The 24,633-nt window shown below is 38.9% G+C and overlaps 1 protein-coding gene across 9 annotated transcripts in view; it reads left to right on the forward strand.

The window, feature by feature from the left end:
* The window catches only part of UEVLD (UEV and lactate/malate dehyrogenase domains), a 58,092-nt gene that overhangs the window by 21,649 nt on the left and 11,810 nt on the right, over positions 1–24,633 (forward strand). For 5 of the 9 annotated variants that reach the window (XM_006056069.4, XM_006056071.4, XM_044943501.2 and 2 more), the window contains 5 exons: positions 5,078–5,213; positions 5,920–6,038; positions 9,887–9,989; positions 17,331–17,501; positions 18,529–18,702. In XM_006056069.4, the coding sequence (XP_006056131.4) occupies positions 5,078–5,213; positions 5,920–6,038; positions 9,887–9,989; positions 17,331–17,501; positions 18,529–18,702 (703 nt within the window). Of the gene's footprint in view, positions 1–5,077; positions 5,214–5,919; positions 6,039–9,886; positions 9,990–17,330; positions 17,502–18,528; positions 18,703–18,968; positions 19,186–20,712; positions 21,875–24,633 lie in introns of those variants that run through there. The other 4 variants (XR_006551343.2, XM_044943500.2, XR_006551344.2 and 1 more) reach the window with 4 other exon arrangements.

Raw genomic sequence — 24,633 nt, forward strand, 5'->3', positions numbered from 1 at the left:
AATGGAATTATTGGATCAAAGTTTTAAAATGTTTTGAAGGCTATTCTTATATTTCCCTAAATTGGCTTCCAAGAAGTAGACACAATCTTATGATTCTGCCATTTATAGAAATCAGTGAAGGAGGGTATCTGGTTTATAGCACCCTTGCTCTAAAGGATGCTATAAAAGAAGGTATTATCTTTAAAACAAAACAAGCTTTGGCTTATCCCTATGGTTCATTTATTATTATTATTATTTATTATGGATATAGAATATACTCTCAGTTTTGTAAGTAAAACTTTTATGAAAAGAATTTATAATATATTTGTATATACTGAGAAAGTTGTAGGACAGGGATATCAGAGAGGAGTGAGGTTGAAGTATAGGGTGGTGTTAGAATTATCATTTCTTATTTTGTATATGTACTGTAAAAGGGTGTGCAACTGGATGCATTTCACTTTGTTTTACGGTTTTCTGTATTTTTCATATAAAGAAAACTTCTAAAAAGAAGGAAAAAAAAGAGAAAAGGAAAAGATGCACACCAAATTGTCAGTAGTGGAGTTTAGATGGGGAGTTTACTTGATGAACTTGTAGATTATTTGTGTTTCTTGGTGATTTAAATAATAAAATTACCAGTTAAATGTGATGAATTCAGTTCAGTTCAGTCGCTCAGTTGTGTCTGCCCCTTTGCAACCCCATGGACTGCAGCATGCCAGGCTTCCCTGTCTATCACCAACTCCTGGAGCTTGCTCACACTCATGTCCCTTGAGTCGGTGATGCCATCCAAACCATCTTATCCTCTATCAGCCCCTTCTCCTCCTGCCTTCAGTCTTTCCCAGCATCAGGGTCTTTTCCAGTTAGTCAGTTCTTTGCATCAGGTGGCCAAAGTATTGGAGTTTTAGCTTCAACATCAGTCCTTCCAATGAATATTCAGGACTGATTTCCTTTAGGATGGACTTGGATCTCCTTGCAGTCCAACTGACTTTCAAGAGTCTTCTCCAACACCACACTTCAAAAGCATCAATTCTTGGCACTCAGCTTTCTTTATGGTCCAACTCTCACATCCATACATGGCTACTGGAAAAACCATAGCCTTGACTAGATGGACCTTTGTTGGCAAAGTAATGTCTCTGCTTTTTAATATGCCGTCTAGGTTGGTCATAACTTTTCTTCCAAGCAGCAAGCGTCTTTTAATTTCTTGGCTGCATTCACCATCTGGAGTGATTTTGGAGCCCCGCAAAATAAAGTCTCTCACTGTTTCCATTGTTTCCCCATCTATTTGCCATGAAGTGGTGGGACCGGATGCCATGATATTAGTTTTCTGAATGTTGAGTTTTAAGCCAGCATTTTCTCTCTCCTCTTTTACATTCATCAAGAGGCTCTTTAGTTCTTCTTCACTTTCTGCCATAAGGGTGGTGTCATCTGCGTATCTGAGGTTATTGATATTTCTCCCGGTAATCTTGGTTCCAGATTCTGCTTCATCCAGCCTGGCATTTCTCATGATGTACTCTGCATATAAGTTAAATAAGCAGGGTGACAATATACAGCCTTGATTTGGAACCAGTCTGTTTTTCCATGTCCAGTTCTAACTTGCTTCTTGACCTGCATACAGACTTCTCTGGAGGTAGGTAAGGTGGTCTGGTATTCCCATCTCTTTAAGAATTTTTCAGTTTGTTTTGATCCACACAATCAAAGGTTTTGGCCTAGTCAATAAAGCAGAAGTAGATGTTTTCCCGGAACTCTCTTACTTTTTTGATGATCCAGCGGATGTTGGCAATCTGATCCCTGGTTCTTCTGCCTTTTCTAAATCCAGCTTGAATGTCTAGAAGTTCTCGTTTTATGTACTGTTGAAGCCTGGCTTGGAGAATTTTGAACATTACTTTGCTAGTGTGTGAGGTGAGTGCAGTTGTGGGGTAGTTTGAGCATTCTCTGGCATTGCCTTTCTTTGGGATTGGAATGAAAACTGACCTTTTCCAGTCCTGTGGCCACTGCTGAGTTTTCCAAATTTCTGGCATATTGAGTGCAGTACTTTCACAGCATCATCTTTTAGGATTTGAAATAGCTCAACTGGAATTGCATCACCTCCACTGGCTTTGTTCATAGTGATGCTTCCTAAGGCCCATTTGACTTTGCATTCCAGGATGTCTGGCTGGCTCTAGGTGAGTGATCACACCATCATGGTATTGTGGGTCATGAAGATCTTTTTTGTACAGTTCTGTGTATTCTTGCCCCCTCTTCTTAATATCTTCTGCTTCTGTTAGGTCCATACCATTTCTGTCCTTTATTGTGTCCATCTTTGCATGAAATATTCTCTTGTTATCTCTCATTTTCTTGAAGAGATAGTCTTTCTTATGTCTAGTTTTTCCCATTCTATTGTTTTCCTTTATTTCTTTGCATTGATCATTGAGGAAGGCTTTCTTATCTCTCCTTGCTATTCTTTGGAACTCTGAATTCAGATGCTTATATCTTTCCTTTTCTCCTTTGCCTTTCGCTTCTCTTCTTTTCTCAGCTATTTGTAAGGCCTCCTCAGAGAACCATTTTGCCTTTTGTGTTTCTTTTTCTTGGGGATGGTCTTGATCACTGCCTCCTGTGCAGTGTCATGAACCTCCATCCATAGTTCTTCAGGCACTCTATTAGATCTAATTCCTTGAATCTATTTGTCACTTCCACTGTATAATCGTAAGGGATTTGATTTAGGTCATACCTGAATGGTCTAGTGGTTTTCCCTAGGGCATGATAAAAATTTGTTAGTTGGAAGAACAAAATTGATGTCTTAACCTTAATGCTTAGTTTTTTGGTTACTTGAGAAATTGAAATCTTATCATGTATTTATTTATCATGTATGTTTCTTCATTTTTGAATTGCCTATCTCCTTCATCCATTTTTACTCTTTTAAACAAAAAACTACTTTTTTTTTTTTTTTTTTACATCTGCGCCCTGTTGTGTGAACTTATCTTCCCTATTTCCTCTTTCTGGTTTACTTTGGCATCTCTTTTCATAGTTTGTTTAATAAATACTCAGAGGTAGTCCTAAAATCTAGTCAAGGTTGTGCTTGGTTTCAGTTCAGACAGTGTTAATTTCACTTTACTCTTCTGAACCTCTTTATTATAAGCCAAAACTAGTTTTACATTATTTAAATGGCCCTATTTAGAAGAGTTACATTTAGGGGGAATGGAGGGATAAATTAGGGGTTTGGGATGAACAGATACACACTACTATATATAAAATACATAGAGACTTCCCTGGTGGTCCAGTGGTTAAGACTCTGCGCTTCCAATGCAGGGTCAGGGAATTAAGATCCTACATGTAGTGCTGTGTGGCCAAAAAATAAAAATAGGTTAAAAAGATCTACGGGATAGCACAGAGAACTATATTTAATATCCTTTTTTTAATGTTTATTTATTTATTCATTTTTGGCTGTGCCGGGTCTTTCTTAATACAGTGATACCCTCTAGCTGCAGGGCACGAGCTTCTCGTTGCGGCGTCTTCTCTTGGTGCGCACGCAGCACAGGCTCGAGAGCACACGGACTTCGGTAGTTGTGTCACGTGGCCAGTACTTGCAGCTCCCGGGCTCTAGAGCACAGGCTTAATAGTTGTAACACATGTGCTCAGTTGCTCCATGGCATGTGGGGTCTTAGCAGATCAGGGCTCGAACCTGTGTCTCCTGCATTGGCAGGCAGATTCTTTACCACTGAGCCACCAGGAAAGCCCTATATTTCAATATCTTGTAATAAGCTATAATGAAAGGCATCTGGAAGAGACTAGATAGATAGATATACTTATGTCTATAATCTATCTATATATCTATATCTGATTCACTCTGCTGTATACCTGAAACTAACACCACATTGTAAATCAGCTATATTTCACTTCAAAAAAGTATGAGTTATGATTTAAAAAGTACTGCATTAAGTCCCACATGCGGTTGCAATTGTATAGTATTAATATGATTGTATAGTGTTTTGGAGCTAGAAGGAATCTGGAAGTCACTTAGGCTAAGGATTGCAGACATTTTCCCCAAGAGAGTCCGTGTGCAGCATTAGGCCTACGGAATTTTGTTTGAACAGCAAAGAGGTTTTGTTTTGCTTTGTTTTGTTATGTTCTTAATATAAATTTAAGTGACTGTACATGTACTCTTTCCAATTTGCCACAGTGACCATCTCCCCAAATTTTCTTACACTTGACAACTTCACATATTATATTATCTGCTTGGTCTTTAAAAGTATTTAAGTGTTTTTATTCTAATGGCTTCTTTGTCTTTATAAAGAATGAAACTCAGATCGAAGAATTAAGCAATTTTTAAAATGAGCAAACCACTTTAAGTATTCCTTATAATAATAATAAACATATATTTTACACTCAAAACATAATTTGCATACATTAGCTCATTTGTTTCTCATATTTATTGGAATTTATTATTCACATTATATTACTAATAATACTGAAGCTCAGAGAGGTTAAGTGCATTTCATTAAGGTTGTTTTACCAGTTCAAATAAGCAGTAATGGATGAGATAAGTATTTTATGAGCAGTAATTTTCTTATTTGATAGTGGCTGTATAGGACAGTGTTTTGTTTTTTCATTTGGGAAATATATGCTAAAGTATTTGGGGTGAAGGGGTGTTGTATCTTCAGTTTATTCTCAGTTGGTTCAGAAAATAGAGGAAAAGGCACTGAGAAAGCACATGAGATAAAATGTTAAAATTTGAGCAATCTTGAGTGGAGAACATATGAAAATTCTTTGTACTATTCTTTTGCCAGCTTTTCTGTAAATCTGCAGTTATTTAAAAATAAAAAAATTTTAGAAAGGCAGATAGACAAGACTGTTCCCACATACAGGTACTCTACTACTAAACACATTTATACTGTTGTTGCAATTTTTGGAGATGTAGTTTTAACACTTCTCCCTGTATTTTTTAATTAAAAAGAATTAAATTTTCCAGTTAAAAGTACTATGTAATTTTTGTATGGGTTTGTATGGGTTTTCAAAAAATGAGAGCATTAATATTCTTTCGGCCAACTCTAACAATGTATAGATTAATAAGGTAGTATTCCTTAGCAAAATTTCTGCATAACTTTTCCCTTTGTGTATTCTGTAGCCTAAATCTGTCATTGTTGGACTAATTAAAGAAATGATTGCCAAATTTCAAGACGAACTTCCCCTGTGTTCTCTTTCATCATCTGACGAGGCACGGCAGATAGACTTGCTAGCCTATATTGCAAAAATCACTGAAGGTTTGTATTTCTGTTAATAATAGCGTTATGAGTTTACAGTTTCTCACTAATATCCTTTATTCTCTGCTATTTGATTTCTATAAATAAATACATACTTCTGTATATACATAATTGTGTTGGATCAAAAAATTCCTATGTATTTATCATAAGGTTTACCATATAGTTCCAATGAATATGGTTTCTTAAAATGTAAAAGATTACTTTTATCCTGACAAATAAAATAATTTGTTTTGTTCAAAACCACTTGATATATATTAATGATCCCAAACCTTTTTCATTATATGTGTACATAGCTTTTTGCCTCGTTCAGTATATTGGACCAGAGAATCTGTGATTCTCATTGTTTTTCATTGAAGACAAAGGAAAATAACCATGCTTGCAACAATTTAGTAAGTTTTAAACATTTTTTTTGCATTGTAGACTAGAGCAGTAAGAGTCACAATGTTTTTCAAAATTATGGAAATCCTATTTTTTTTAAAGCTTAGAAAGACATTTTCTTTTTAAAGTGGTAGTCTCTGCGTAAAGTATTTAATATGAGATTCCTGTCTTCCTTGCATTTCATTTGTTCAAAAATATTTTTGAATGCCTGTATGAAATGCCTAGTACCATCTTTTCTGTCCAAGTTATTAAAGTTCGGGTTTTTTTTAAATGCTAAAAAGACTTTTGATATTATTTTTAAATTATGATAAAATGCTTTTCTTTTTAGGTGTCTCAGATATAAATTCAAAGAACTGGGCAAATCGTGAGAATAAAACAGTCAATAAAATTACCGTGGTTGGAGGTGGAGAACTGGGAATTGCCTGCACATTAGCAATTTCAGCCAAAGTACGTAAGCATAATGGTTATAAATACACGTCATATTGCTACACTTTTAGGCAGTTTCTGTTTTAACACACAAGAAATAATAGCTTCATTTTGTCATGTGGGAAAACCTCATTTTGCCTTAAAATAAATTTAGTAAGTTGACAAAAAAACAGCTGAAAGCTCTCATTAGTAATGTTGTTTCATAATTAGTGGTTAGACATGAACTAGGCTTTGAAAACCTGGTTTGAACAATGGGCTCATCATCCTAATCCAAGGGAACCTCAGGTTGACACTCATCTGACTTAGTCACAAATGCTTTTGTGTTTTCTGAGTCATGCTGCTTTAATTAAACTCTTATTTAATATAATACTTAATTTAGCTCTTTCCAAAGTTAACATTTTCTTAAATTGCCTTTTCTTGAAAGTGTAATTACTCCACTTTCTTTTAGGATCATAGTTCCTGATTTGATATTTTACAGTGGTCTGAAATTTGTCTATTTTTTCATCAATCCTTTTTTACTGGATCTTTTCTATATAAATTATGTTTAGAAAGGCTTAAATCTCCCTTCAGGGAAGTTGAAAAGACCCTCCCCAGCCCAGTATCCCCAGTGTCGTGGTAATAGCATGTCTGTGGCATTTGAGCAATGTAGCCCAAAACAGACTGGCTCTCCCTTGATATATTTGTTTGGTAGCTGGTATTTGAGTTTCTGTTCTATTAAAATTTGATTGATTGACATGTAAATTCATCTCTTTCTATCTAAGATTCACTTATGTCTTGGAGGTAGGTTCTACTTAAGCAAAGAGTGAAATTGTATCCAGGGCGCTAGAAGATTTTAAAAGCTGACTATTCAGGACAATATATGCTAACTTGTAGCACATTATAGTTTCATTTCCTCCATCCTCCATTTGAATGCACTCTTCTTCTTAATTGGAATTTGAAATGTTTGCAGATCTTTTGTTACTAAATAGAGTATTTCTATAAACATTGCCTTAGAAGTTGCTTATTTTCTTGTCTGAATTTTCTTTTAGGTGTACAGAATCTCAAAAGTAGTACTATGAGTCAGAGGGCATGAATAGTTTTTATGGCACTTACTATATATTGCTAGATTGCTCTTGAGACAGGCAGAAGTAATTTATGCTGCTAATAACAATGTACACATCAACCTCATTTTGGCATCCTTAACAGTACTGAGTTTTATTAATTTTACTTGCTTTTGGTAAGTGTCGGAAAAGGCAGTGGCACCCCACTCCAGTACTCTTGCCTGGAAAATCCCATGGACGAAGGAGCCTGGTGGGCTGCAGTCCATGGGGTCTCTAAGAGTTGGACACGATTAAGCGACTTCACTTTCATGCATTGGAGAAGGAAATGGCAACCCACTCCAGTGTTCTTGCCTGGAGAATCCCAGGGACGAGGGAGCCTAGTGGGCTGCCGTCTATGGGGTCTCACCGAGTCGGACACGACTGAGGTGAGTTAGCAGCAGCAGCAGCAACAACAGTACTGAGTTTTATCGATTTTATTTGCATTTGGTAAGTGTAGTAAGTGGGCTTCTCTGGTAGCTCAGCTGATAAAGAATCCTCCTGCAATGCAGGAGACCCTGGTTTGATTCCTGGGTCAGGAAGATCCCCTGGAGAAGGGATAGGCTACCCTGTTCTTGGGCTTACCTGGTGGCTTAGATGGTAAAGAATCCACCTGCAATGCGAGAGACCTGGGTCCGATCCCTGGGTTGGGAAGATCCCCTGGAGGAGGGCATGGCAACCCACTCTAGTATTCTTGCCTGGAGAATCCCCATGGACAGAGGAGCCTGGCGGGCTGCAATCCATGGGATCGCAAAGAACTGGACACGACTGAGCGACTCAGGACAGCACAGCACAGCACAAGAAGGCCCCTTAAAGTCATATTTAATGGTTAGAAGTCTCACTGTCAGTATTTGTCTGTGAACTGTCTAGATGGAAGGTTTTTTCTGTTTTTCCTTTTAAACATTAGTATTCTGAGGAATTCCCTGGCATGCCAGTGGTTAAGACTCTGCACTTCCAATGCAGAGGTACGAGTTTGATCCTTGGTTGGGGAACAAAGATACCACATGCCCATGCGGCCCAAAAAAGGCAAAACAGAAGGAAAAAAAGTTAGTATTTTGATGCGAGGTTCAGTATTCAAATAGTGCAACAATATTCCACTAGTGCAGTAGTGGTCGTAATAATGGCGGTAGTTGAAATGATGGTCACAGCAATAGCTAACCTTTACTAAGTGTTTGCTAGGTACCAGGCACTCTTCTAAACACTTGATTCATTTTTGCAACAACCTTATGGCTTAGGTACTATCATTACTGTCGTTTGACAAGTGGAGAAACCAGGGCATAGGGAGGTTACCCAATTTGCCCCAAATCATACTGTTAATAAAAGGACCCAGGGTTTGAGGCTGGGCATTCTGTTTATGGATCCTGTATTCTAGATCCTTACTACCCAATGTGTGGCATTGGCATCATCTGAGATCTTATTAGAAATGCCTAATCTCAGGCCCTATTCCAGATCTGCAGTTTAAAAGTATCCCTCAGGATCAGTGTGCTTCACTGATGTATTAAATGATGACCTCTTTCTTAAAGGTTGAGAAGCTGTAAGTTAGGAGAGATGCCCAGGTCCTATACTTTTTGGAAAAAGGACTCTCACAAAGGTAAATTGACTCTCAGGAGTTTCTATGCCATCATGAACAGTCAACCCACCATGGCACCCAGGGAGCTGTCTACTGCATGTGGAGTATTTTCCATGAGATCTCTGGGAGAGAAAACTGCATGATAATTGGTTCTGTTTTAGCTCTATGTCTATTATCTTTTTTGTTTTCTTTAGAGAAACTTGGCATTAATGTTGACTTTCATGCTAGAAATGACCAAATGGTGCTAAAATAACCAAATGCTAAATGACCAATGGTGCTAAAATAGACCAAAAAATCACTCTAGATTCTTTAGAATGGGAAGTTATGAAAACAAAAACAAACTCAAAAACAACAGCAAATATATTGAGTGTACTGTGTCATCTTTATTACTCATTATCCCATCAAAAGAAACCTGCAATTTGAGACTTTCTATTTAAACCCTTTTCAGTTCAGTTCAGTTCAGTCGCTCAGTCGTGTCCGACTCTTTGCAACCCCATGAATTGCAGCACGCCAGGCCTCCCTGTCCATCACAAACTCCTGGAGTTCACTCAAACTCAAGTCCATCGAGTCAGTGATGCCATCCAGCCATCTCATCCTCTGTCGTCCCCTTCTCCTCCTGCCCCCAATCCCTCCCAGCATCAGAGTCTTTTCCAGTGAGTCAGCTCTTCGCATGAGGTGGCCAAAGTACTGGAGTTTCAGCTTCAGCATCATTCCCTCCAGAGAAATCCCAGGGCTGATCTCCTTCAGAACACAATTTTTAGTTAAGCCAAAGAATCACATCATTCAAGTGCATGATACTGTTTTCTTGCTTGCATATCCCTTTTATTGCTGTTGTGTTACTTCCTTCATAAGAGAGTGTGTAAGGCCTATGTGTGTTCTTCTTTGGGCTTCCCAGGTGGCGCAGTGGCAAGGAATCTGCCTGCCAATGCAGGAGATGCAACAGCTGTAGGTCGGGAAGATCCCCCAGAGTAGGAAATGGCAACTTGTTCCAGTATTCTTACCTGAAAAATTCCATGGACAGAGAAGCCTGGTGGGCTACAGTCCATGGTGTCACAAAGAGTTGGACACAACTGAGGACCTGAGCAGACACACACACACACACACACACACACACACACACACACACACACATACATTCTTTAACTGTCATCTCTGAATAAATTTCAACTGCGTAACGGGCATGTTCAGTGTAATACTGTTCTTTTTCTTTTTGCACTGTCCAGGGCATTGCAGACAAACTGGTCCTTTTAGACTTCTCAGAAGGGACTAAAGGAGGGATGATGGACCTTGACATCTTCAACCTGCCTAATGTGGAGATCAGCAAAGGTCTGGCTATTCTGCTTCAAAGATTTGTGCCTTCAAAGATTTGAGTCAGTTTTTCTGTACGTTATTTTAGGGCAGTTTCAGGTTCAGGGTGCTGTTGGGCAGAAGGTACAGAGGTTTTTTTCTGTGTACCTCCTGCCCTGTACATGCATAGGCTCTGCATTGTCAACATCCCCTACCTGAGTAGTACAATTGACAGACCTCCGTGGACACATGATTATCATCTAAAGTCCATAGTTTACATTAGGATTCACTCTTGTTTGTGTATTCTATGAATGTGGACAAATCAAACATGTATTTACCATTATAGTATCAACCAGTATTTCACTGCCCTAAAAATTCTCTGTGTTCTGCCTGGAGTCCTAGAATTTTAATGCTGAAAGCATCTTAAAGATCACTTAGTCCAAGTCCCTCAGTTTACATATTGGGGAAACTAAGATTCATATAAATTAAGGGACTTACCTTAAGTCATAGAGAGATTACAACTAATGATGTTAATTAGAGATAAGCAGATAACATTCGTATTGGTTGGAAGCATTTATTCTTGGTGTCCGACTCACACCTTAGTATTAATTATTTTCTCTAAATGCTTCCTTTTTTGTAATATATTGGTTAACAACACTGTTTTTAGAGTTAGACAGATCAGGCTTTGCATACTAGTTTTGCCATTTGCCAGATTATATAACCTTTCGAAGTTCAATCTTATTATCTGTAAAATGAGAATTAATATATAATACCTCTTGGTATATAACGAAGTGCTATATATAGCAACTCCTTACTTGGTGGCAAGCACCAAACCCTATATATATTACATACATTGTTAAATAGATGCAAATCTTTTGAATTAAAAAATTTTTTTAAAAATTGAATTCACATTGATTTCACTAAAAATATATTGTTAAAGTGAATTTTAACAGGAACAAAAAGAGAATTTATATCATTAACAAATGAAATTTAAAATGTTAAAAAGTAATTTTTATTTCCTCTTTTTAACTCAAAAGATTTGCATCTATTTAACAATGTATATAATATATTAGTATAGACACATATATATGTAGGTGAATATAAATATAATTGGGGATTAAAATTACTTTATTATCAGGGATACATGAGCAAAAAAACTGGAAGACCATTGAACTAGAGAATGTTTAGTCTCAGAAACCAGGTTATAGCTACGGTCAGTCAGGTTGTAATATGTTATAGTTTCTTAGCTTTCCTTTATCTTTCCTTACGCAGGTCTCCAGTATTCTTAACCATATTTTCCAAGTGAAATAATGAGACATATGATTTCACAAGCCTGAATGTACTAAGAACCACAGTGGATCAGAAAAGTTGAAATTGTACCTATAGGTTATAAACATTGGATATAGTAGTTGTGGCAAGTCTCTTGATCCCTGTAGGATACAATGGATTTATTTTCCTTCTCTGGAAAGAGTACAATAGTTGCCTTAATGATCCTTTTGTAGGATCCTTTGGGGAGCTGAGTATTCTCTTGTGCCTGTCCTTTCTAGGTACTGAAGTTCTTAAGGGACCTCTTAACCCTTCCAAATCTCTCCAGGAGAGACTGCTTAGTACATGGACCCTAGAGGTTATGGGGCCATTTAGGACCTGAGGAAATTGTTTCTTCCTGTGTGTCTCATTAACATCAGTAACAATTGTTTCAGATAATTGAAAGACTACAATCCTTGGAGTAGATATATAGTGTTTGGTGCTGGCCACCAAGTAAGGAGTTTTGAATGAATGAGTACTATTTTGGGGTAACTTTTATGTCCCCTTGTTAATTTTGATTGCATAGTCCTGATAACAATTTAATTACTATTATATGAAGTGATTTAATGTTACTAACATCTCAGATATGGTCTATGATATGGAAAAGCACATTAATAATTATTATAAGCTGCAGATGGTGATTGCAGCCATGAAATTAAATGACGCTTACTCCTTGGAAGGAAAGTTATGACCAACCTAGATAGCATATTCAAAAGCAGAGACATTACTTTGCCAACAAAGGTCCGTCTAGTCAAGGCTATGGTTTTTCCAGTGGTCATGTATGGATATGAGAGTTGGACTGGGAAGAAAGCTGAGTGCCAAAGAATTGATGCTTTTGAACTGTGGTGTTGGAGAAGACTCTTGAGAGTCCCTTGGACTGTAAGGAGATCGAAGCAGTCCATTCTGAAGGAGATCAGTCCTGGGTGTTCTTTGGAAGCAATGATGCTAAAGGTGAAACTCCAGTACTTTGGCCACTTCATGTGAAGAGTTGATTCATTGGAAAAGACCCTGATGCTGGGAGGGATTGGGGGCAGGAGGAGAAGGGGGCGCCAGAGGATGAGATGGCTGGATGGCATCACCGACTTGATGGACATGAGTTTGAGTGAACTCCAGGAGTTGGTGATGGACTGGGAGGCCTGGCGTGCTGCGATTCATGGGGTCGCAGAGAGTCGGACATGACTGAGCGACTGAACTGAACTGAACTGAAGCTCATTTTGACATTTTACTAGTGCCCATCATGACAGGCATTGATGGTCATCCTAGAGTTGTACTTTGCTCCATTTGGATTTTTTAAAATAGCTGCTAAAATACTTTGGAGAAGTATATACATATGTGTATATGATCCTGCAAATGTCCATACTATATATATGTAAACAAACAGTGTGTGCATAGACTAAATCTGGAGAAATACTGAGGGAACTGTTAAAAGAGTAGTTGCTTTAGGAGTCATATTGGGGAAACTGGTTCTGCACTTGTTTTTTGCACTTAATATTTTTATCCCTTTTTTTTTTCTATTGTGCTAAAATACATATACGTAAATCTACATTAGTGACGCTCAGCACTTTCACAGTGTTGTGCAGCCATCACCACCATCTAGTTCCAGAACATTTTCCTACCCCCGAAGGAAACCCTCCATACCTTCAGCAGTCACTCCCCTATTTTCCCCTCTCCGCAAGGCCCTGGCAGTCACCGGCCTGTTCTGTGGATCTGCCTTTTCCGGATGTTCCATAGGAATGGAAGTACACAGCATGTGGCCTTTGTGCCTGGCTGTCTTCACTTAGCACAGTGTTTTCAGGGTTCATCCATATTGTAGTGTGTATCAGTGCACCCCTCCTGTTTATGGCTGAATAATGTTCTGTGGTGTGGATATGCCACATTTTATTTATCTGTCTATCAGTTGCTATACATTTGGGTTGCATCTTTTTGGTCTTGTGAGTAGTCCTGCTATGAGCATGTATGTACAAGTATTTGTTTGAACACCTCTTTTCAGTTCCTTTAGGGATGTCCCCAGAAGTGGAATTGCCAGAACATATGGCAATTCTGTGTTTAAGTTATTGATGAATTTATATTATCATTTTGAAGATCATTATTAACAGCACATAGAGATCTAAATACCTATATTTCTTGAACAGCTTCTTAATAATACTCCATCAGATGAGTATCTTCTATTGGTAGACATTTAATTTTTTTGTTTGTTTATTTTTTGGTGATTACAAATAATGCTACAGAGAACATTGTAATGTAAAAATCTCTATGTATTTCTCTACCCAGTAGGATAAACTAGAATTACTGGGTCAAAAGTTGTTTCTATTTATGTTAAGTAAAATTTTTCTTTAATTTTGGCTGTGCCTTGAGGCATGCAGGAAATTAGTTCCCAGACCAGGGATTCAGTGCTTACCCTCTGCAGTGGAAGCACAGAGTCCTAACCACTGGTCTGCCAGGGAATTCATAAAAGGTGTTTTTTTAAATATATATTTTTGAGTTGTACTAATTTATACTCTCACCAGCAGTATAAGAAGATTCCTGTTTCCTTCTTGCTGATTTCTTTTATATTAAACAGAGCTAATAGAATAATTATCCTATGATATTATTTTGATTATGTCATTTCCTGGCTGAAGACACTATTATGTTGGTCTCTTATCCCTTAATAATAATTACAGATGCCATGTTTTTTCAGGGAATCAGCAATGTAGTCTAGCTAATTTACATGTATTCATATCCCATTAATGCTCTTAGTTTATTTTATAGTTTGCTCAGAGAGATTGTGGCTTTAGTCACACAGTAAGCAGCTAAGCTGGCATTTCAAATGAGTTTGTTACCAATTTCTTATGATTCACTCCAGAAATAAATAGTCTCTGGATACATAAGCAAAATGTGTGTATGGGTATGTCTGTGCCTAGAGAAAAAAATGTTCAGTAGTTGAATATTCAGAGAAGGCAGTGGCACCCCACTCCAGTACTCTTGCCTGGAAAATCCCATGGGCGGAGGAGCCTGGTAGGCTGCAGTCCATGGGGTCACTAAGAGTTGGACACGACTGAGCGACTTCACTTTCACTTTTCACTTTCATGCATTGGAGAAGGAAATGGCAACTCACTCCAGTGTTCTTGCCTGGAGAATCCCAGGGACGAGGGAGCCTGGTGGGCTGCCGTCTATGGGGTCGCACAGAGTTGGACACGACTGAAGTGACTTAGCAGTAGCAGTTGAATATTATAAGTTGTTGCTGACGACATATGGAACAAAGTAAAATTTGCTCAATAGTCAGCGGGTTATAGGTTGAACTCTTGTGTGAGAACCACCTGTGTGGTTTTTAAACTTACAGAAGCCTGGTTGTCCACCCCAGGCCTATGGAGAGACTAAAAGGCTTTGAGGCAGGAAGCCTTTCTTGCACTCGGTACTGCTCTGTTTACTTCTGAGTCATCCTTGAGGATGAGGGCATTTCCATCATTCAAAGTAGAGGAAGCTACAGGAGGAAAAGAAAAGAAAAGAAAAATCTTGGCAAGATTGGTTGGGGACCGTCTTGGTTGTGGAGTCATAGTTCAACCGTTCACTGATATGGACAAGCTCCCTCGTCCTTCCAGATATCAATTTCCTTCCATTTTATGAGAGTATAGGACTGAGTTTCAAAATATAGCATAATGTTTATCAGCACTCTGAAGCCAGATTGCTTGGGCTTGAATTCTGACTGTGCTATTTACTAGCTCTATAACTTTGAGCAAGTTACTAAACTTCTCTATGCCTCAGACTCCTCACCTGTAAAATGGGGATATGGACCCCACAGTGTGTTGTGGATTACATTAAGTGAGTACGTACATGTCAAGGTCTTAGAACAGTACCTGGCACATAGAAGTGGTATGGAAGTGTTAACTATATACCTTTCACTTCTAATGTCTTCCAGTACTGAGATTTAGACTCATCACCAGGTTTTTCATCTGAGCACATAGAAGTGGTATGGAAGTGTTAACTATATACCTTTCACTTCTAATGTCTTCCAGTACTGAGATTTAGACTCATCACCAGGTTTTTCATCTGAGCATTAGAACATAGGAATTAAGAATACTCATGAAGAGACATAATTAAAATCTAGGACTTCAGTTTTTTGGATCTCTACTCCCACAATTGTGTCAGAATATGAACTGAAATTGGATAATGCATCTCACAGACACATTGCACACAGGTTCCCTTCTGCAACTTGTTTAGAAAAATGGCCTTAAGAGGCTTAATTAAGACTGTAAACCCTGGAATCTACTCATTGTCTCACTAGGATGCTAATAAAGATTTATACATGTTGACTGAACTGGTATCTCTCTATTACTTTATTATTTTTCTGCTGTTACTGATGCTGATAATTCTGGCCACTGTTTTGACATGCACTTACTGCAAGACAATGCTTCCCTGGTGGCTCAGACAGTAAAACACTGCCTGCAATGCGGGAGACCTGGGTTTGATCCCTGGGTCGAGAAGATCCCCTGGAGAAGGAAATGGCAACCCACTCCAGTACACTTGCCTGGGAAACCCCATGGACAGAGGAGCCTGGTAGGCTACAGTCCATGGGGTCGTAAAGAGCTGGACATGACTGAGCAACTTCAGTCTCAGTTTACTGCAAGACATACTGTGTTGTAGAGAGTAATGCAGTTGTGAAATAGCTTAAGTGTGCTTAAGGGTCAGAGGCATGAATTTTGAACAGCTTTTTCTACGTCATAACAGTTGCTTATATGTAAGTCCCATTCAGTTCAGTTCAGTTGCTCAGTCGTGTCCGACTCTGCGACCCCATGAATTGGAGCACGCCAGGCCTCCCTGTCCATCACCAACTCCTGGAGTTCACTCAGACTCACGTCCATCAAGTCAGTGATGCCATCCAGCCATCTCATCCTCTGGCGTCCCCTTCTCCTCTTGCCCCCAGTCCCTCCCAGCATCAGAGTCTTTTCCAATGGGTCAACTCTTCGCATGAGGTGGCCAAAGTACTGGAGTTTCAGCTTCAGCATCATTCCTTCCAAAGAACACCCAAGACTGATCTCCTTCAGAATGGACTGGTTGGATCTCCTTGCAGTCCAAGGGACTCTCAAGAGTCTTCTCCAACACCACAGTTTGAACCACAGTTCAAAAGCATTCAATTCCTTGGCGCTCAGCTTTCTTCCCAGTCCAACTCTCACATCCATACATGACCACTGGAAAAACCATAGCCTTGACTAGACGGACCTTTGTTGGCAGAGTAATGTCTCTGCTTTTCAATGTGCTATCTAGGTTGGTCATAACTTTCCTTCCAAGGAGTAAGTGTCTTTTAATTTCATGGCTGCAGTCACCATCTGCAGTGGTTTTGGAGCCCCCAAAAATAAAGTCTGACACTGTTTCCACTGTTTCCCCATCTATTTCCCATGAAGTGATGGGACCAGATGCCATGATCTTAGTTTTCTGAATGTTGAGCTTTAAGCCAACTTTTTCACTCTCGAGACTCTTTCACTTGAACCTAAAACCAAGATACTGGACTTCAGCGTAAGGAAAAGTAGAAAATGAGCCAACACTACTGAAAGATTTTCAAATCATTTTTTCCTCTTTGGAGTAGAATCCTTAATAAATAAAGCAGATAGAAGCAGCACTGCACTGCTTGCAGAGGTCAAAGTAAATAGCATGAAGCTGTGCCTGCCAGCCATGTTTCTACTTCTTACTATTCTGCATGGGCTCTGAGTCACTTTCAAGGAACTGTAGGACTCCTAAACTTAAGGTTAAAAATCAGTGATGTAAGTGATTATAGGTGCATTCTGCCTATAGCATATATTTATTTTTTCTAAGAAAATTGTGAATTATATAAAAACCCAAATCCCTCCCTGCTTGTAAAGTCTGGATCCTGTAATTTATTTTATCTTTTCTGCTCTTTCCTCCCTTGGGATACACTGTTGCTTCTAATTCTCTTTCTGGAGCAGATCTCAGCATTTTGTATCCTTCCTACGGAAACAGGGTTGATCTGGAGGCAACTGCTAAAAGCTGTGTAACTGTAGAAAAGAAAAACCTGATCATCATGAACAAGAACCTGGTTAAAACCTTTATCTTGAGCTCAGACTGTTTCTTTTTATTCATTAGATTTGTCTGCCTCTGCTCATTCCAAGGTGGTGATCTTCACAGTCAACTCCCTGGGTAGTTCTCAGTCCTACCTCGATGTGGTGCAGAGCAATGTGGACATGTTCAGAGCCCTTGTCCCAGCTCTGGGACATTATAGTCAGCACGCCATCCTGCTCGTTGCATCTCAACCAGGTATAAGGTTTTATTCTAAATGAATTTGATGGCCCAGTGCCTCAGTAGAATTGCCATTTCTGATAAAAGTCATAAAACAGGGTTGTAAAGGGACAGCTAGAGTATTCAGTTAAATTGCTCTTTTGATGAACAAGGCAGTACTTTGCACATCCTGTCAGCCAGTTACTACTACTGACTGGAGTAACTAGAAGGTTACAACTTACAATTTTTTATGCAGTACTACTTTTAATATATTCCAGGCTGTTAGCCATGCCTTTCTCAGTGAGAAAACAGTTAAACGCTCGAAAGAAAGATGCAATATCTTATAGGAAGGATCTTTTGTTAACTCTGAAGTGTCATAAGATGCTAGTGAGCACGCCAGAGTGGATTTTTAACGTTAAAATTTTTATTTTAAATTGTTTCTCAAATTACTTGAGAAACTTTTTCAAAGGATTAGATGGTACTGGACTCAAATGGGTGAACAGATTTTTTTTTTTTTTTTTTAATGTTCCCAATAGAGGAGTATGATAGGCATTTCACTTGTTTTCTTACAGTAATTGATTGAAAGACATTGGTTTTAAATTTCTGACACCTTTTTGGCACAGAATAAAAAAATGGTTGTGTTTTTGTTGATAATGCTGTACTACATGGTGGTGGTGTATGAACCAGTGTTTTAATTTCAAGGTAGAAATTCACCTTAAGCTAGATGTAAAAGAGAACTTGATCAATGAAAAAAATTATCTTCTGGTTTTCTATACCCAGTTTTCATCTTTCATCCTTAACTGCTCTAGGACATGATCTGTTTTCCACTCTTAAAAATTTATATTTAAAACAGTTATGTAAAATGATGCTGAATACTTGTTAGTTGTTTTTAATTATTAATTAAAATAAATTTATATAATAATAAATAATGCTTCCAAGTGCATTTAAGACTTAAGAAGAGTATATAAAGGTTTTGATATACTTATTGAAGTATTTTGTTTAGGAACTAGGCTAGAAGTCTATTTTAAAAAATAATTTATATTTTCACCTTGTATGTAATATTTAGTGGAAATCATGACCTATGTGACTTGGAAACTGAGTGCATTTCCTGCAAACCGAGTGATTGGAATTGGGTGCAATCTGGATTCACAGAGATTACAATATATTATTACAAATGTCTTGAAGGCACAGACTTCAGGAAAAGAAGTATGGGTTATTGGTGAGCAGGGAGAAGACAAAGGTAAGAAATACATGTTTATTATTTACGTATATTGATAATTGATATCACCAGAGGCCATGGTATGCATATATGCACAGTTCTGGGCACTCCACTTGTAGAGCCTAGTTGGTTTTCCTTCCACATTTGAATGCCTTTTGTGTGTGGGGCCCTGTATTGTGAATAAACTCTACAAAAGTGTCATTCTAATTGTATTTACTCTTGTAAATAAAAGGCAAGACTCCTTAGGTAATATATTTTTATTTTTGTATTTTGTATTTGAATTTCAGCATCCAGGATGAATTTAAAAATTTAATTTTGGAGAGCAACATTTAAATAAACCCTAAAGCATACACAGGTCTTCCTTGGAGGCTCAGACGGTAAAGAATCTGCCTGCAATGCAGGAGACCCAGGTTCAGTCGCTGGGTCTGGAAGATCCCCTGGAGGAGGGCATGGGAACCCACTCTAGCATTCTTTCCTGGAAAATACCCTGGACAGAGGAGCCTGGTAGGATACAGTCCATGGTGTTGCAAAGAGTCAGACTTGACTGAACGACTTTCACACACATGTAAAGCATATACTCAGAGGTTAAAGCATCTGCCTGCAATGCTGGAGACCTGGGTTCGATCCCTGGGTCGGGAAGATTCCCTGGAGAAGGAAATGGCAACCCACCCCAGTATTCTTGCCTGGAGAATCCCATGGACAGAGAAGCCTGGTGGGCTACAGTCCATGGGGTCGCAAAGAGTCGGACACGACTGAGCGACTTCACTTCAAAGCATGTACAGAACTCTTTCTTTTACTTTCCCATCCTGCAGTCTTCCTTACCTTTCCTAAGTCCAGACTTTCTCCCTAGGTGCATACCTCCTGTCTCTTTCTTACCTTTTAAACAGAATATTCACTCTTTATTTACCCTTATGCCCCCCCCTGTTTTCTTTTAACCAGCTCCTTGCTCTGTGCTTTGTCCCTACCATAGAAAACCATTCATAAAATCTAGTCCCCCTGGATTTGAAAGCCCATTTTCCTATCCCATAAGATTGCTTTCCCTATTTAATTCAATAATCTCCTTTTTTTCTTTATTATTTCTCTCATGCTGTAAAGTCAGGTTGGTCTGGTGGTAAAAGTGCATTATCCTAAGTTTGCTCATTTTAATTCATTTTAATCAAGTATATCTACTCACTACTGTAAGATGCCAGTGTGATCCAGAAGAGGCACAGAGCACAGCCTCTGCCTTCGCCACTCTTAAAAATTATTCTGGGGGCTTCCCTGATGGTCCAGCGGTGAAGACTTTGCCTTCCAATACAGAGGGGTGCGTTCAGTCCCTGGTCGGGGAGCTGAGATCCCACATGCCTGGGGCCAGAAAACTAAGACATAAAATAGAAGCAATCTTGTAAAAAATTAAAGATTTTTTAAATGGTCCACGTCAAAAAATCTTTTAAAAAATTATTTTAGAGTGATAAGACAAAATTTTTAATAAAGCTATTTTGGCTGACATTAAAAGTATAGGGTACTCTTTGATTAAGGGCCAGAATGAATATATTTTAGACTTACAGTGCTTAGACACTTATGAGTGAGCATTTAACATGGGTTGAAATGACTGGAGAAAACTCTATGCAGGCCATCATTGAACTGCACTTTGGAAGAATGAATAGGATTCAAATAAATAGCAAAGAGTGAGAGAGACATTCCAGGAATGGGAAAACAGGCAAAGGCACACACTTAGGTATGGCATGTTCATGGGATAAAAATATCGACTGGTTGTTGCAGAGTTTCAACCAGATAAGCTTGGTTGATAACTTGTTGATAACTCATTTTGGAGGTATTTTTTTCTTGAATACCTGATAAAGGGTTGGAAAGATTATCAGGCAGAGGGGAACTATTAAAGGTATTTGAGCATGCGAGTGATATGTTGAAAAGGTAATCTGGAGGAAATTTATCATTGCTTTCTCATTTAAAGTGTATTGTTGTTGTTGTTCTAGTTGCTAAGTCGTGTCTGACTCGTAAAGTGTATTTATTACTGCTTTATTCATCCTATAGGTGCTGAGGGGTAGAGCACATTGTAGAAAAGAACTTCTCTGCCTTTGAGGAAGTGATCATTTAACTCAAGAACTGGAGGAAGATTTAAAATCTGTATAAATCTGCACTGGCTACCTAGAAAGTTCAACGCTAGAAAGACTCAGGCAATAGAATAAACCTTTATAAATCCTGACTGTGTAATTCAAGCAAACATAGCTTTTCAGGCTCAAAATGCTTACTGACACTAAAGACTAATCAATAGAATGAGATAATGGGGAGCAAACAAGAACTTGGAGCAGATGTGTTTGAGTAACATGTCTAGGGATTCAAATAAACCGAAGACCCCAAATGTTACTCACTATTGCCATTTGCGTTCTGGTCCATGTTGATCTCTTGCTTGTCTGATTATTGTAAATCTCCCAGTTAATTTGCTCTTTTCCCTCTAGTGTACCCTATAAATGATGCCAAATTAATAATGATATTAGCTAAAACTTACAGGGTTTGCAGTATGTTTCACATATTAATTCAGTCTTCCTAAGTCACATTCCTCTTTTCAAAAACTTTCACAGGCTTCCTCTGACCAAATCATTCAATTCTTTTACTTGCCATTCAAGTAGTCCCAAAATACAGCCCTAATCTTCCTTCCCAGTTATAGTTATGGAGGCAGTCATGTTGTTAGACAGCTGGAAGACACTCAAAGGGTCATTGATTACAGTTTGTGGTAGGGAGTCAGCAGTGAATGCGGGAATAGTAGGAGTGACCGCTCGAAGAGCCTTTTCAGGTCAAAGAAGGACTAAAATCAGGTCTTGTGCATCTCGGCCCTGCCCCACAGCTTTGCTTCAGCCACAGGCATCTTTGCCCATTGTGTTTACTTTTTTCATAATCCCTTCTCCTTCTCACTCAGCATATTCAAATCTTATTCTTCAAGGTCTCAGTCAAGTCCCTCTTACTTACGCTTTGAAGTTTTTCTGATCACATCATCGCACAGATTCCTTCATTCCTTTGAGTTAAAAGCTTTTGCTAGCTAAATGTAATTAACCATATATTGTCTCAAGGTGTTTATTCTTTTGTAAAGTTGCTGTTTATTCTGATCCAGTTTGAATTTTGTCTGTGTACTTTCTCCTTATTGAAAGTGTAAATTATTAAGCTGTTCTTTTAGTTGAAAAAGTCGTACATTCACATTGCAAAACAATTAAATAGTATAAAAAGACAATGTAGTGAAAAATGTCTCCCTTCTATGCCAAACACCTAGTCCCTCTCTCTAGAAGCAATGCCACCTTTTAGAAATGTTCTGTGTAAGGACAAGCATATGAAATATACATCATTCTCTACCTTGCCTTCTTTCTAATTGTTATGACTTGGAAATGACTGCATAGTAACATATATAGATACCATTCATTCTTTTTAAGTACTGGAATACCAAAATGTAACCAATCGCCTAAGTTATAATTTTTGAATTAATAAGAACATTTTACATTATGGTTATATGAGTATCTCAAATTGTAAAGAGAAAATAAAGGATGGTGTGACTTGATAAGTAAACCTAAGACACTTTGCTGACTGCTGTTGGAGCTACCTAAATGAATAAAGACCCTGTCTTTAGGCAGGTTAGAGACTGATTCAGAAAGTGACTATAATAGGCAGTAATGATGAGCCTTAAGAGAGGTCCAAGAGAAGTAGGGTAAAAGCACAAGGAACTGGGCTTCCCTGGTGGTCTAGTGGTTAAGATTCTGCCTTGCAATGCAAGGCACACCAGTTCCACCCCTGTTCCAGGAAGATTGCACATTCCTTGGAGCAACTAAGCCTGAGAGCTGCAGCTACTGAAACCCTCGTGCCTAGAGCCCATGCACCACAAGGAAGAGTAGGCCCCACTCCCTGCAGCCAGAGGAAGCATACATGCAGCAGTGAAGACACCACAGCCAAAAAATAAATAAATAAAAAAATTTTTTTTTAAGTACAAGGAATGGAATTCTCAACTAGGAACTAGAAATAGATGTAGATGGATGTGAATTGAGATTACTTAAATACAATTTATGTAATATTTGATACATAGAATATATATAATGTATGTATTTGTTTTAAAACATAGTTGACCAAACATTCATGAAACCATACTCAATTAAGAACATTATGAATGCCAGTGAAACTACTTACGTACTCCCCAACCCATCTCCCTATGTCTAGTCCTGTCTCATGTTCATGCCCAGTCGTGTCTTTGTGAGCCCATGGACTGTAGCCCACCAGGCTCCTCTGTCCATGGAGTTTTCCAGGAAAGACTGGAATGGGTTGCCATCTTCTCCTTTAGGGGATCTTTCCAATCCAGGGATCGAACCTGCATCTCCTGCATTACAGGCGGATTCTTTCCCACTGAGCCTTAGACTGCTGTCAAGTCACTTTTTTATCATGTCTTCTACTTTGTTTCAGAAATAATTACATCGACTGATTGGTGGGTTTTCCTGGTGGCTCAGACGATAAAGAATCTGCCTGCCATGCAGGAGATCCAGGTTCCATCCCTGCGTTGGGAAGATCCTCTCTGGAGGAGGGAATGGCTACACCCTCTAGTATTCTTGGGTTTCCCAGGTGGTGCTAGCAGTAAAGAACCCACCTGCCAATGCAGGAGACATAAGAGATGCTGGATCGATCCCTGGGTGGGGAAGATCCCCTGGAGAAGGGCATGGCTTACCGACTCCAGTATTCCTGCCTGGAGAATCCAATGGACAGAGGAGCCTGATGGGCTACAGTCCATATGGTTGCAAAGAGTCGGACACGACCTAAGCGACTTAGCAGACACACATGCACTGATAGGTAGTCTTCCCTCAGATTAGAGGCTCCCTCTGCTGGTTTTCCTCTGCTGGGCTTCTCTGGTGGCTCAGACACCAGGGAATCCACCTGCAATGTGGGAGAACCTGGGTTCGACTCCTGGGTTGGGAAAATCTGCTGGAGAAGGGAATGGCTACCCACTCCAGCGCTTTTGTCTGGAGAATTCCATGGACAGAGGAGTCTGGCAGGCTACAGTCCATGGGGTCACAAAGAGTCAGACATGACAGTGATTCACTTTCTGCTGGTTTCATGTGTAGACACCAGTTGGTTATGTCTTTGTATTGGTGACACCATAGCAAAATTAGAATTATTTTTTTATTGAGTGCTTAGTGTGTGTATTAAATGCTTTGTAATCTCATTTAAAATTTAAAAACACCCCAAAAAGGAGGTGGTGGTTTTTTCCAAATCAATATACAAGGAAGCTTAAGACTCAGTGAGTTTAACAACTTGTCCAAGGTTACACATTTAGTAAGGGCAGAACTGAGATTTGAACCCTGGGTTTGACTGCAAAGCTGTACTTTTTCTTGCGGTGACTTAATTAGATAATTTCTCTTAAGCCTTTAATATAGTGTCTGGCACAGATAAACACTCAGTAAATGGTAGCTGTTATAACAGTGATCAAGATGGAAAGATGGTGAGGAATAGAAAATTGGCAAAGGGACGTGGAAAACTATACTTTGAAATAGGCAACATTAAGATTTAGAAACAGTTACAAGGATAACAGATATGTGTAAGTAAAAGTATTCTCTTTAGTTATTTCCTCTACAAATGACAATTACAGCATGACGTGGGGAAGAATTCCATGACATGTAAGACCCTTTACGATCTGTTTCCTGCTTCCTTCCTGGGCCTCATCTTCTGCCATTCGGACAAGCATGTTATGCTAGTCACATGATCAACTTGCAGCTTCCTGAGGGGCTCATGCACTCTCATGCTTCCTTGCCTTTGCACCTGATACTTGCTTTCCCTGAACATTCATTCACTTGGCTAAGTCCTGCTTATCCTTCAAGACTGGGCTTGAGTGCCACCTCTCCCAGGAAGCCTTCCTTAATTCTCCAGGTTAAGTAAGCTCGTGCCTCTATTATACTCCTTATCACAGTGTTACAATTGCATGTTTACCTG

This window comes from Bubalus bubalis, chromosome 5 (assembly GCF_019923935.1).
Source record: "Bubalus bubalis isolate 160015118507 breed Murrah chromosome 5, NDDB_SH_1, whole genome shotgun sequence".
NCBI classification, from domain to species: Eukaryota; Metazoa; Chordata; class Mammalia; order Artiodactyla; family Bovidae; genus Bubalus; species Bubalus bubalis.